Genomic DNA, 15,182 nt, shown 5'->3' on the forward strand with positions numbered 1-15,182 from the left:
CTGCCTCGGCCTCCCAAAGTGCTGGGATTACAGGCACGAGCCAACGCGCCCAGCCGCCCAGAGATTTCTTTACTAGTTTCTGATCCTCAGAGTTACTGATTTGCCTCACTTGCAATTATTCTTTAATACCATTGTCATTATTCCCTGCTTTTAGTCCTTGAGTTAATATTTTTAGTGATATTTAAAATCACTTTCTCTAGTATTTAAGCACTGCTCCTGGTTCCTACCATTTTAAGTCATCTTTCCATCTATTCTGTTTTCCTATGTGTACTTTTCAGCTTCTCTGGCTTCTTAGAATTTACTCTTTAAGTTGTTGTTTTTGTTTTTGATAACTCGTGCCTTGAAGGTACCAGTCTATCTGAGTTTCTGACTTTATTTAAGGTCTTTTTGTTCTTTCAACTCTAAGAGACTTAATGCCTTTCTACTATGTCATTATGTTAGTGAAGTAAAAGCAATCTAATGCTGTGTCTTTTTCCTCTTTCTACTCCTCCATCTTTTTTATTTGTTATTTGTTTGGTTTTAATCTTATTTTACTTTTCACATAAAGGAATAGCTGTTGAACAGTTCTAGAACTATTAGCGTTCTTGAATCAAAAAGAAAATGAGTCAGAAGAAAACTTTCCATATTCTCCCCTATTGCATGTTTTTCAAGTGTCAGTGAAATGCAAGTCTGATCCCTAAAACAAATGCCAAATGCTCTCCAGCCAGCTGACTTTGTCACAGCAAGGGGCCTGTGAGCTGTGAAGATGGAAATCTGTCCTGGGTTAGTACTCTGTGAACATTAAGCAAACCTGGCTGAGGATGCTGGTAAAGAGGGAAGTACATCTGCTACCCTGTCTCTTCACGCATTTGTGTTAGATGACTTGTTGCTTCCTGTTGGTCAAGTTCAGAAAGCTTTCCCCTTCCCACATTACAAAACTCTGCATTGTCTTTTGGTCCAAGGCAGTGGAACCATATATGGAAATCCAGGGCAATCACATGCCTCTGGGTTCAGGCAACTGCAACAAAGATTTCTACTCTAAAGCTAAGAAAGAATCTTGCTCAGGTTCTGTATGTGAGGTTTCCATTGATACTAAAGAACTCCCAACCCCACATTGCTGTCAAAGTTCTTGTTCTAATTGTTCTGCCTTCAGTATCTCCTGCTTATCCTCTCCAGGTCCTCTGCCACCCTCGTCATTACAGGCTAATGCATAGAACTTCTCTGCATTTTCTTCTGATCACCCAGGATTATAGATCAAAACTCTTTGTTAGAACCTGGGATTCTCTGTTTCCTTCCTTTTGACTCCTTGAAGTTTCCCACTTAAGGATTTGTTTCTGACACCTGAAAAGCTGAGCCTTCATATAGGTCCTGTAGTGAGGTCTTTATCCTGGCATCAGTAACATGATGTGGCCTGCAGAGACAGGCTGTGATATATCCCTAGAGGTCTCAGGTGATGGGTGAGCCTCATCTTTTTCTAGTTTCAGTTTCTATTCAATGGAAGAACTTCTTTTTTAAATAAATCTTTCAGGTCACATTGGTGTTAACGTAAAAATGGTCAAATTTGGGGGCACTGGCTAGGATTCTGCAGATTCCTCACATCAATACCTAATCTGACCAGTAGGGGCCTTCTAGGTCAACTGATGCCTTCATTTACCTCTGAATTCTTTAGAATTGGGTAAGTTTTTAGGTCATTTCAGGTGTTGTGGGGTGGAAAGAGAATTTATACCAAAGGCAACTCATGAGAACAAGAGAGCAAGATGTTTGGTTGGTCTTGGGTTTAACTGATTGAACGACTTGTCTGTTTTTCTTCCTGTTCACCTGGGCGATCCGAATCTGATGTGAGAGTCATAAAGCAGCTATGTGTCAAAGCTAACTAATACCAGAAGTCATGTTATAGCCCAATGGGTTCTTCTTGCCTGCTGTACAGAAAAGCCAATACTGAGACAGCAGGTGTTGCAACTAAGAGTTTAATAATCACAAGGCAGTCAAGTGAGGAGGATGGAGGAGGAGATATTTCTCAAATCTGCCTCCCTAAGAATTTGGAGACTAGGATTGTCAAGGGTTGTTTGGTAGGCAGGAGGCTAGAGAATATGGGTTCTGCTTATTGGTTGGATTGGGGATGGAATCACAGGGAAGTTGAAACTGTCTTCTTGCATTGAGTCAGTTCCTGAGTAGGAATCACCAGTCTGGGTGGTGTCAGTTGGTCTACCAGAATCGGAAAATATATCTGAAAAATATCTCAAACACTAGTCTTAGGTTTCACTAACAATGTTATTTATAGGGGAAATTGGGGAAGTCACAAATCTTATTACCATTGGCTCTGTGATTCCTGAGCAGTAAGCAATTACAAAAAGGTAGGTTAGAAAACAATGACTGGTTATCATTTAATTATGCCTCCATCTTAGCCCAATTCAGGCCCCTGACATAATCCTAACCTTGTCATCTTTTTTTTTTTTTTTGAGACGGAGTCTCGCTCTGTCGCCCAGGCTGGAGTGCAGTGGCGCAATCTCGGCTCACTGCAAGCTCCGCCTCCCAGGTTCACGCCATTCTCCTGCCTCAGCCTCTCCGAGTAGCTGGGACTACAGGCACCCACCACCACGCCCGGCTAATTTTCTTGTATTTTTAGTAGAGACGGGGTTTCACCGTGGTCTCAATCTCCTGACCTCGTGATCCGCCCGCCTCGGCCTCCCAAAGTGCTGGGATTACAAGCGTGAGCCACCACGCCCGGCTAACCTTGTCATCTTTCATTAGTTTTATGAAGATGTTTTTGGTTCCTGAACAAAGATGAAGTTAGTGTCAGGAAGGGACTGTTACCATCTTTGGTTTAAAGTTAAACTGTAAACTAAATTTTTCTCATAGTTAGCTTGGCCTATGTGTAGGAATGAGCAAAGACAGTTAGCTTGTATGATTAGAAGCAAGATGGAGTCAGTTATGTTAGATTTCTCAATTTTGCAAAGGTGGTTGCAGTCACAACAGATAGGGAGTGAATGTGAGGCCCTGGTGGAATTCTGAGGGAATACATACTGCACATGGTGGTTTCTCTGATTGAAGGGCCTTAAAGGTGCTCAGAAGCACCTTTCTCATAAAGACAGAAACAGGTTACATTGATTCTTCAAATCGGAGAACTTTGGGCTAATATAATCTCCATTATCCCTGATGTATAATTTTCAAGGTGTTAAAAATATAATTCTCAGACAAATAGTAATCACAGGCCAGCATTTTAATTAATTCAATAATATAGGAAACAGCAGGATGACAAAGCTTGTTCAAAGGAGGGTAAGAGAAACTCATAAATAGTCAGTGTTTTTACAAGCACTCCGGGTGATTCTGATAAATCCAGAAAATTGAGAACCACTGTTTTAGGGAATGTGAACTTGGAAGTATAAAAGAATGGAATAAAAGGCTTCTCTAAGAGCTATTAGAACGCATGGCTCTGTCCTAAGCTGTATGATTAGGGTACTATAATTTTATGCAACTGTTGTAGGTATTTCAGGAGCAAAGCAGGCAGAGGAAAAATTGTGTTGAAAGTTGTACCTGCGCTGGGTGCGGTGGCTCATGCCTGGAATCCCAGCACTTTGGGAGGGTGAGGCGGGCGGATCACCACGTCAAGAGATCAAGACCATCCTGGCCAACATGGTGAAACCCCGTCTCTACTAAAACTACAACAATTAGCAGGGCACAGTGGCTCGCACCTGTGGTCCCAGCTACTCGAGAGGCTGAGGCAGGAGAATCACTTGAACCCGGGAGGCGGAGGTTGCAGTGAGCTGAGATTGCACCACTGCACTCCAGCCTGGCAACAGGGCGAGACTCCGTCTCAAAACACACACACACACACACACACACACACACATGCACACACACACACAAAACAAACAAAAAAAGAAAGTTGTAGCTGTTTTCCCATCTGGTTGGGCTATTAATTTAGCTATTTGAGAGATTTAAATTCTAGATAGGATAGTATTAAATGCCTGGCACTAGGTGAAGGCTAGTGAAAGAGTCCAGTGAGTCTGGAAGAATGCTGATGATTTGGATGAAGTGAGGTAGGAATAGGGTACAGATTCTGTCAGGGTGATGATGTGAGAGAAGACTGATGAGGAGGTGGTGGTGATAAGGCAGTGTGGTGTGTGCGTGTGTGTGATAAGGGAGTGAGGAAGATCTACAGCTACACAGCGATGATACATGGTGGGCATATGAGAAATATTTTTATAAATTAAATTGGATTGAATTGGCTTGTGGTAATAAAATTCTTGATTTGGCAATGATATAACTGAGATCAAATGGAGACAGAAATTAATGAAGTTTAAGTCTGCATTATGTTTACATGGTAATGATCAGTATGTATGTATATACATACACACTACATATATATATCACATATATACACACTATATATAGATAACATATATATTATTCAATGGATGATCCAAGTTCTGAAAAGACTTAGGTGGAAATGGTTCTTTGAGGCAGTAAACAAGGACAACAAAAATAGATGGTGATAAATATATGGTGATAAAGATGGGTTGTATGAACTTAATTTTTTGTTCCTTTTTTGCCATTGCTCCCATCTGGCATATCAAAATTTTCAAATAAATATAAGCATTTTACAAACTGAGCAGGTCCCAATAGAAAGCATTTAGGTGGTATGCAATTTGTCTCTGTCATAAAGGATCCTATTATGAATACCCTTGTGCATACAACTTTTTCATTTAGTTAGTATGTTCATTCATTCATTAAACTAATATTTATTGGGTACCTACTTGGCACCAGGCACTGTTATGAGTGCTGGGGATAGAGTAGAGAACATGTCAGAATGTCCTTTTAAAGCTCACATTTTAATTTGGCAAGAGAGATGTTTTAAAAATGTAAACACAAAATAATATAATTTTAGGCTATGATCAGTTCTGTGAAGTCAAAGCAGAGAAAGGAAAGAGTAATGGGGACAGGAAGGGAAAGGCATTTTAAATATGGTCATCTGGAAGCAACTTTGAAGAGTTGTTTGACCTGAGACCTAAATAATGTGAAGTTTTGAGGGAAGAACATTAGGGGAGTAGGAACAGCAAGAATAAATACCCTAAAGTGGAAATGTACTTGCCAGGTTAGAGACACAGCAAGAATGCCTCTGTGGCTGCAGCAGAGTGAGTGAGTGAGCCTGTGGTAGGAGATAAGGCTGGCTGAAGGGTCAGCAGCCAGGTTAGTGCCTTGTAGGCAGAACTAAGGAGTTTAGATTATATTCTAATGTGAAGAACTGTCTTGAATAAGTGCCTTGACTTATGGTTCTTAGACATAGGATTGCTCTTTTCTAATGGTGTGACATTTAAACTCTCTTTCTCTTGAGTGGTATTGCATTTTTTTAAATTATAATAAATCAGAGGGAAATATATTATTGTTGAATATATATAACTATATATGTAGATAGAGTAAATTAAAATGAGTTACACCTTTATGCCTTAGCATACTTTGATTTACAGATAGATGTGATACATCCATATTTCTATTCTACTTATTCTGGTTTTCAGAATCAAGAAAATCTCAAATCTGGAGAATCTAAAAAGCTTAGATGTCTTAGATCTTCATGGAAATCAGGTATCGTAAAGCCCTTTCATTTCTTTCTTTTTTGAAAAAAAATCCAGGAAAATGGTATAAAAGTTTTAAGAATCATACTTGCATTGAATTTTTCAAGAGTTTCTTTATTGATTCACTGAAATTTCTAAGGTATCAAGCTTATTTATAGAAGATTTGGTAACTCCTCAGCAGTACATGACAGATACAGCTTATAAAACATTTGAAATTCTTATAGTTATGACAATTTTGTTTTTTTATTAACTTATTTTTAAAGTACACATTTTGCAATCCCAATCCAAGACGTAGAATATTACTGACTTTCTTCTACTTAGGTATTTGTTTTTTTATTCCATCTCCTTATTTCTGCATCACAGGTAGCCACTATTCTAGATTTCATGCTTTTCATTCCTTTTTGGGTTTTTCAGTTGGTTTTATCACATGTAGGTGTGTCTAAATAATATATCCTTTAGTAGTATTGTCTCTTAATTTAAAAAAGGTATACTATATGTTGTCATCTAGTGTTTGCTTTTTGAATACAGAATTATATTACTGAGATTTAACTATTTCAAGTAGCTATAGTTTTATTTATAGTTGTATGTTCCATAGTAAGACTATACAAAAACTTTTTGCTCCAGTTTCTTATTGATAGACATTTGGATTGTTTCCTGTTTTTGTTGTTGTTGTTGTCTGTTTGTTTTATCTTGTTTTTTGCTATTATGAATAGTACTTCTAAGAACTTTCTTGTACAAGTCTCCTCTTCTTCATATTCCATATGTACTCTAGAGTATATAGGAGTGAAACTGATGAGTCATAGGCTATTTAAATGTTTAACTTTAGGCCGGGCGCGGTGGCTCACGCTTGTAATCCCAGCACTTTGGGAGGCCAAGGCAGGCGGATCACGAGGTCAGGAGATCGAGACCACGGTGAAACCCCGTCTCTACTAAAAATACAAAAAAATTAGCCGGGCGTGGTGGCGGGCGCCTGTAGTCCCAGCTACTCGGAGAGGCTGAGGCAGGAGAATGGCGTGAACCCGGGAGGCGGAGCTTGCAGTGAGCTGAGATTGCGCCACTGCACTCCAGAGCGAGACTCCATCTCAAAAAAAAAAATGTTTAACTTTAAAAGATAATGCCAAATTGCTTTCCAGAGGGATTGTACCAGTTTGTACTCGTACCACTAATACATAATCATGTTGCTTCCTATTCTTTTCAACATTTGGACTTGTCAGACTTCTTAATTTTTTTCTGATTGAATTGGTATAAAGTGGTATCACTTTGTGGTTTTGATTTCTATTTTCCTGATTACTATATAATCTAGGCTCCCAATTATGTTCAATTTGTCTACTCCTGTATCTGTCTAAATTTCTATATTTATTTTATTTTATTTATTTTATTTATTTATTTTTTTGAGACGGAGTCTTGCTCTGTCGCCCAGGCTTGAGTGCAGTGGTGCAATCTTGGCTCACTGCAAGCTCCGCCTCCCAGGTTCACGCCATTCTCCTGCCTCAGCCTCCTGAGTAGCTGGGACTACAGGTGCCCGCCACCACGCCCGGCTAATTTTTTTGTATTTTTAGTAGAGGCAGGGTTTCACCATGTTAGCCAGGATGGTCTCGATCTTCTGACCTTGTGATCCACCTGCCTCGGCCTCCCAAAGTGCTGGGATTACAGGCATGAGCCACCGTGCCCAGTTCTATATCTATTTTTTTTTATGTTCCCTCTCTTTATTCTTCTCTGTCAGATCATATTGGCTGTTTTTCAGTCCTTTGCTCATCTATTTAAATATTTGTCTTTCAAATGTAATATTTATAAATAGTTACATGAGCTACATACTCATACAGAATGTAAAGTCTCTTCTGCAGTGATAAGCCTACATCCTGGGATGATCAGGGAATCCCTGCCTGTTGATGAACAAGATCTTTCACAGCTGCTTACAGTTGGTCAGGTGAAAACCTCAGTGTGATCTCTCTAGGCTTTCTAACAGCTGTTAGTTTCAGTAGTTTTGGTGAAAAGCTAACGTAATTAATAAAAACCTTGATAGATTTAATAGGCCACATCGATTAGGTTCGAATCTAGTTCAGCCTGATGTGTTTGTCTGTGTGTGCATGTAGTAAGTGGGAGGAGTGTTGGTGGCCTGGGAGTTGTCTGGGTCTGCAGGTTAGTTACTGTCTGTCCAATAGAGGGGAAGTTATCCAGTTAGATGGTGCTGGAAGGGAAGAGGAATTAAAGAGTATTGACAGTAAAAGAATATCATATGCAAAGGCACTGAGATGGAAAACAATACGATAAGTATTTACCACCAGAGAACAGAGCATGTGTGGAAGGATGCTGAGAGAAGAGACTAGAAAGGTAGGCAACGGCCAGATTGTGGAGGGCTTTGTATGCCAGGCAAATGAATTGGTGTTTTATCCTCTATTTTAAAAACCATTTATAACTATAAATGAAACATTTTATGATAGCAGTATTTTTCTTGTTTATTTTAAAGTGTATATATGAGAAATAATAAAGATATGATTTTCAAATTCTAATATATCTTTAAGAATTTGTGAGTACTACCAAGATCTTCAAGAGCACCTGATAAATGAATACCATATCATTTGATCTGTACCTTATGTATAGGCATTATTTACCAATCATTATGTTGATGAAAAATGTCTGTTCCTTGTTAGCTGACCTGTTATATATTTTATAATTTCAGCATATGTTTGTGATATTGTGTGTGTTAAAATTAAACATTTGTACTGCACAACTTACTTCTCAAGTTTCTATAACTGGAAGAAGAAAGTTTTAAATGAAAATCTGAGTCTTGTTTCATAATACATGAATCCAAATAGCAAAAATTCACAGTATTTCAAAGCAAAGATACAGTCTTAGTTACCTTAGCTTTCTAAAAAGCCAGGAAGGAACTGTTCTAGATGAAACAACTAATGTCCAATTCTAAAAAATTTAGCATCTTATAGTAAAAAAGCTAAAAGACATTAAGTGAATGTTTTTTGTCTTTTGAATTTACTTCTATTGGTAATAAAAATATGCTTGGTGCACACTGTGAAATAAAACATAATTGGTTTATGGATGTGAAATCATTCTGAGTAATGATGGTGGTGTTTAGGAAATGGATTGTGAAGTAGAGATGGAAGGAGGGGAAATGGAGACAAAATAGTTGGGAGGAACTAATTACAATAATCTTGGTGAGAAGTGATGGTGGCATGAACTAAAGCAGTAGCAATAAGGATATGATAAGGGGGCAGATTGGATAAATATTTAAAAAGTAGAAACATCAAGACTTAGTAATTAATTATATGTGAGTAGTGAATACAGAGGAATCTAGGAGGTTGACTAGGAATTTCTAACCTAGAGCTTGTGTTGGTTAACCATAATTTTTTCTCTCAGTGAATTTTTGCTTTAACATAGACACAGATGTGCTTCAAGAAGAATCTGTTCTTTCAGTGATATCTTTTCCTCCAGGGAGAGCCTGCTATTTCTGTGGCTGCTTACCTGAAAGCAAACACTTGCCCTTTCTGTATTGGTAGGTAGGAAGGTTATCTTTATCCAGGCAGAGCAATCTAGGTTACTCTCATACACAAAGGTTAAGACTGCAGTATCCAGCTTTCCTAGATGTATTAAGAAGCCTTGCAGTCTATACTGGGACACTCTCTGATCCATATGACCCATAAATGGGCTTTCCAACATTCCCATCATCTTTTTTCTTGCTGTGAAGTATATCAATCAATCAAGACCTATGCTGTCACTTTATACAACCCTTTGCCTGAAGCTTCTATTATCTGCTTTATGCTTGTGACTTTGTCCATGGCTGTAACAAGTAATTGACTTCATTCCATAGCAGATGTTGTACATGATTCTGGCCTGTTGGGTTGCAAACCAAGAAGCCAGATAATATTCTTAGTGATTTTTAAAATATGGGTCTATATACAAGAATTAACCATGTTTCTTTTCAGACTTTTCTAACTAGAAGGTAACTAAATGCAGGCATTCTAATTGTAAGCCCCACCAGGACCATGTGGAATGGTAGTTTTCTAAAAGAAATGTCCAGAACTGTTAGCAGAAGGGAGAAAACACACCATGCAGATCATAAAATTGTCCCCCATAACTCTATATATTTATATATTTCTTGAGCTCAGGAAAGTTTTCTATATTTAAACACTGCTTCTTTTCCATTTATGTTTGTTATATCTATATTGTTTGTCTTCCATCTCTCCATCTTATCTTTTATTCTTCCTCTCTGTTTTTCCTTAGCATTTTGGGAGGATTTCTAAGCTTGTGCTGACATTACTGCTTTCTTTTTCTACAGTATCTATTTTGCTTTTTACTGGCTTCTTGCATTTTAAATTCTATCACCTGTTTAGTTTTAAAATATTTTACTCCATGTCTTATTATACAGTTTTATCATCTGTAAATATGCATAATCTTGTTTCTTTTTCAACTTTTATATAATTTTATCTTACTTTAGTTAAATCAAAAATCTTAAAACACATTTTAAACGTGGTCATAGGTTACTTTTATATATTATTGAATTTATAATAAACATGTTTCTTTTCTGGAAACTGGATGGATCCTAGATGGTATTTCTTGAATATAAGAGTGCCCAAATAACAATGTGAAATATAGATTAGACATCTGAGAAAAGTTCTTTTAGCTAACATCTGCTTTGAAGTGTTAGTAAAAAATTTCAAATATACTGTGTTGGTAATACAAATGAGCAAATTAATCTCTAGTGATTGTGAAACTCATATTAATGTTCATCAGGTTGATGAAGTCCTCCATGAGGACTTCTATTTTGTGTCATGCAGAAACTCATCCCATTGTGCTACACTTGCTCTATTATAATAGTGGGGCTTAACATCACTTTGAGCTCTCATCACTTCACAGTGTTAGTTTTTACTTACCCTCTCCTTAGTGTGCAGCTCAAACTTCTCTGCTGCAGTTCAGTGCTGATTATTATTTTTTATTATTATTATTATTTTTGAGGTGGAGTTTCACTCTGTCGCCCAGGCTGGAGTGCAGTGGCGTGATCTTGGCTCACTGCAATCTCTGCCTCCTGGGTTCAAGTGATTCTCTTGCCTCAGCCTCCTGAATAGCTGGGATTACAGGCCCATGCCACCACACCTGGCTAATTTTTGTATTTTTAGTAGAGACGGGGTTTCACCATGTTGGTCAGGCTGGTCTCAAACTCCTGACCTCAAGTGATCCACCCACCTCGGCCTCCCAAAGTGCTGGGATTACAGGTGTGAGCCACCGCGCCTGGCCTCAGTGCTGATTATTAACGGCAGCAGCAGGCCATCTGGAGTGGCTGCTGCCATCAGGCCAGCTGCAGCAGGGAGGCGTGGCCGGGGCTGTGGGCTCCATGGAGCCAGCGGGAGCTGGGGACAAGTGGGAGCCCCGCCCCTTCCAAGTTGGGGCGGGTGCTCCCCGGGTGCTGCTGCAGCCACCCAAGCCACAGCTGTGGACCTGGGCATCCCTGTGCTGTTGGGGCCAGGAAGCAGGCAGGATCCCTGCCTTCCTGGGTACAGCTGCAGCCTCCCAAACTGCAGCTGTGGACCCAGGCATCTCTGCACTCTTGGGGACCCAGAAAGTCCCCCCCATCCCCCCGTGACTCTCCCAACAGGTTCTGAAGTGTTTGCTTCTGCTATCTGGCTTCTCCCTGCGGTCGGTGCCTGCTCTAATCTCAGAGCAAAGTTGTGGTTGAGCCTGGGTGTTGTGGCAGCCTGGCCAAGTGTGCACATGCTTAAGGCAGTGCATACACACCAGCCCCTTGCCACCTCAGCTCCCTCTGAACTTTTGGTGCCAACAAGCATAGAAGGGAATCCGAGGGGGGCTGAGGGCAGCTAGATGCTGGCCTGCAGATGTGCCTTCATACCTATAGCCTGGGCACCATGAACAGCAGCAGGAGGCAGACAGTTTCCTGAGCAGAAGGGGGCAGGACCCTGGTGACTCCCCACCTGCAGGCCAAGCTGCCAGTCCCACCGACTGGAGTGGGAACTTGTGGTACCTTTTCTGGGCCTGCCCATGGCCACCCATGGACCAATCAGCACACACTTCCTCTATCCTGAAGCCCATAAAAGCCCCGGACTCAGCCAGTGCTGAGCAGACATTGGGATAACCAACTGTAGAGAGGAGCAAAGTACTCTAGGGCCCTCTCTCTGTTGACAGCTATAGAGACATTGGGATGACCATCTGCAGAGAGGAGCAACTCACTGTAGGGCCTCCTCTCTGCTGAGAGCTGCAGAGTTGATGGGATGACCATTTGCAAAGAGGGGCTGCCCTTTCTGCTGATAGCTGAACACGTGTCAAGATGACTTTCCTAGTACAGAGGAGCTACCCTCTCTGCTAGGAGCTGAACACTCGTCAGAACACCCTGGCTGTGGAAAGGAGCTGCTCCCTGTGGGTTTCCTCTGCGCTGTTCTATCACCTAAGAAAGCTCCTCTTCGTCTTGCTCACCCTCCACTTGTCTGCATACCTCATTCTTCCTGGTCACAGGACAAGAACCTGGGACCCACAGAATTTAGGACCCACAGAATGGTGAGGCTAAAAGAGCTGTAACACAAACAGGGCTGAGACATGCCCCTTGCTCGCCATGTTGCAGGCAAAGAGAAGGAAACTGTGGCCCTCCAGGTCACCTAGACTTGGGAGCTCCCCAAGCCAGGACTGTGACTCCCTCTTTGCGACCCTGAGGTTCCTCGCATATCCAAGCTTCCGGGTGCCACTGTGTTCTCAGTGCCAGCTGTGGAAGCTGCTTGCGGTGTTCCTGGTCCAGCCGCAGCCTCGCAGAGAGCTGGTGCCTGTGCCAGCACTTGGAGCTGCCTGCCCCGCCGTAGCAGCCAGCATGTCTGACTGTGCACAGTGGCCAGACCCCATGCTCACTCACACTCCCTTTGCAGTTCCACACCTGACTTGCCCTTAGCAGGCGTGGGACCCAGGCCAGTAGCATGAGCTGAGTGCAGCCTGCCAGGGCGGGTAGGCGAAATGAGCCCAGTGGGCCAGAGCAAAACTTGGGCAAAGGTGCCACTGGCCACAGAGGTTTCCAGCCAGAAAAGTGACACCCCAAAGATCCTGTAACATTATATGCACGTGCATATTCCATGATTCAAGTCCTCTTGTTTTAAACAGTGTTCACCATTTTGTACCCTCACTAAACATCTTCCATCCTTATTAATGGAACAGCTTTCCATTAATTAAAAAAAATTTACCCTCATCTTCTACTGGGAATCCTAGTTCCTTGACTCTTTCCATTCAGACTCGACTGCTCTCAAGATCTTGCAGTTTAAATAGAATTAACAAGGGTAACTTGATGTCATTCCTTTCCCTTGTCTTTTCTGTCAGCGGGCAGACTTGCTTTGTTAAAACATGATGAGTTTATGCCTTGGGATCACAGTATGTTTCTATTTGGCAGGTAGTATGTAGCCTTCGCAGAACCTGGGACAGATTGGGCACGTAAAGTTGCCCAATGGACTCATTGACTATTTGATGACATTTACGTCAAGTGTTTACTATGGTCAAATTGTAAAATATGATCTTTTAGCTAATGTTCACAAGTTACGTGACTTCATGTTATCTACAACATAGGAAATTGAAAATAGATTTTTAAATGTCTACATATAAACTTGCCACTAAATCTAGTGACTTTGAATATTTTTTTAGGGTTTTTAGAACATATATATTTCAGGTTTTTGCCTGCTAATCACCCTTCTCCTATTTTTTTTTAACAGATTACCAAAATTGAAAATATTAATCATTTGTGTGAGTTGAGAGTTTTAAATCTTGCCAGGAACTTTTTAAGTCACGTTGATAATCTTAATGGGCTGGATTCACTAACTGAACTTAACTTGCGACACAATCAAATCACTTTTGTGGTGAGTATTAAATGGAATTGATATGTACTTTGTGGCTTTCTTTCAAGAAATTGAAACAAATGTAATATGGCTTTCTGCAAGGTAAGAATCTACAGTTATTTAGGTTTTTTCTGAATTTAAATTGTGGATGTAATTATTAAGCTCTGTAATATGTTGATTTGGGAGGTATTGAGGTATTTTCCATTTTAAAGAATAAATATAATGTTAGAAACACAATAGAAGTGTTATCACTAAATGAATCATTTGGTGTAAATGAGTAGTAAACCCTCTTCTGTTTTGTCATGGGTATAGAATTAATAAGAAAGAGGGTTATTTGTGACTGAAAGTTGGGAAATTATTGTACCAAGAGGGAAAAGGCACAGAGAGGAGAGATTGAGAGTTGTGAAGATACACATACTGTATGCTTTGCAGTTTTTAAAGAGGCAGCTTGGTATGGTGGGAAAAGCATTGCACAGGGCGTCAGAGGCCTAGTTATGGTCTTAGCTTCATCTCTCATTAGCTGTGTGACCTTGGGTAAATCAAACTCTCTTGGCCTCAGTTTAGCTTTTTCTAAAATGAGGACATGGGACCAATTTGACTCTAGGGTGTTTTTTGGTTTATTGACTCTGAAAAAAGACATGAAGATGGTAGAGAACTGGCATGTGAACAGGAGGAAAAAGAGTTCGATTGTGGGGGCAAAACTACGCAAAGGGGATTCTGGAACTCTGAGATGAACTTGGTCAAATTTATGATTTTGCTGAAGGTCAGCAACTAAATAGAAGCTTGATGCTGAGATATTTTGTATTTGTACATATGTGAAGAGTATTAGAAATATAACTGTTCTGCTTTGTGATATGATACAGCTAATGAGGAACATTATTTGCTCTTTTAAGAAGTTTCCTTTGTTTAAATGCTATAGAAAAACTACATTAGGTTCTCTCTGGTATCATTTATCCACTTTGAAAGACACAATATAACTCTTAACTGTTCAATACCTTGAGTTCCCTTATACTGTAAATGGTACACTTGAAAAGGCTGGGGGACAGATGATACCTTATTTATAGGTCTCATCGTACAGATTGGTTTTATTTTGAAGGTTTCCCATAAAATATGAGTCAGGTAATGCTCATCTCTTCTAGAAGGTTAGGATAATTTTAGCATGCTATCCAAGACACAGATTTATTCCAGAACTTCTAAATTCTGTCAAGCCCTTCCCAGATTAGATATAATTCTGGAACTGGACTGTTTATTTAAAAGACATGCAAATTGGGTTGACCTGTTATGTTGCTAAATCTCCAAGAACTGCTCAGTCAGAACTTGGTTTGTCCTTAGGACCTTGGGTCTGGTAAGATTCCAAAAAGCTTTGTTAGAGTAGGGAACAGGAATCTATTGGCCCTAGCATATTCCTGCCTATATTTTGGCTTTCATTTGGAAAGTGCATAATGCATATTCAGGAAATTGCTTACTGAATTTCCCATTGAGTATTATGTTTAATCATTACTGTTATAGTTTAGGCAGCAGTAAACAACTTATGGAAGAGGAAATTGTATTAATTTCTAAAAGTTAAAAAGACAATAAGTATCATGCATATTAATTACAGTCAATTGTGAAATTTGCTATATATCAAATTTACTATATCCATATATTGTGAAATATATGGATAAATAAACTTCATCCAACTCATTTCTTTTTCAAAGCATCTCTTTTTTAAAAGATTCAAGGGACTTTAAAATCTGAGAATACTTTTCTTCCATCATTTTTTTCTCCAGTATCAGTCACCACACTTATTCTTTTTGCTTTT

The 15,182-nt window shown here is 39.9% G+C and overlaps 1 protein-coding gene across 6 annotated transcripts in view; it reads left to right on the top strand.

Moving 5' to 3' along the window:
• Positions 1-15,182, top strand: part of LRRC49 (leucine rich repeat containing 49) — a 163,851-nt gene that overhangs the window by 14,787 nt on the left and 133,882 nt on the right. For 4 of the 6 annotated variants that reach the window (XM_030814676.1, XM_030814675.1, XM_030814679.1 and 1 more), the window contains 2 exons: positions 5,496-5,562; positions 13,259-13,402. In XM_030814676.1, the coding sequence (XP_030670536.1) occupies positions 5,496-5,562; positions 13,259-13,402 (211 nt within the window). The remainder of the gene's footprint in view (positions 1-5,495; positions 5,563-13,258; positions 13,403-15,182) is intronic. The other 2 variants (XM_030814678.1, XM_030814677.1) reach the window with 1 other exon arrangement.

The sequence above is a fragment of the Nomascus leucogenys genome, chromosome 6 (genome assembly GCF_006542625.1).
Source record: "Nomascus leucogenys isolate Asia chromosome 6, Asia_NLE_v1, whole genome shotgun sequence".
Lineage (NCBI taxonomy): Eukaryota > Metazoa > Chordata > Mammalia > Primates > Hylobatidae > Nomascus > Nomascus leucogenys.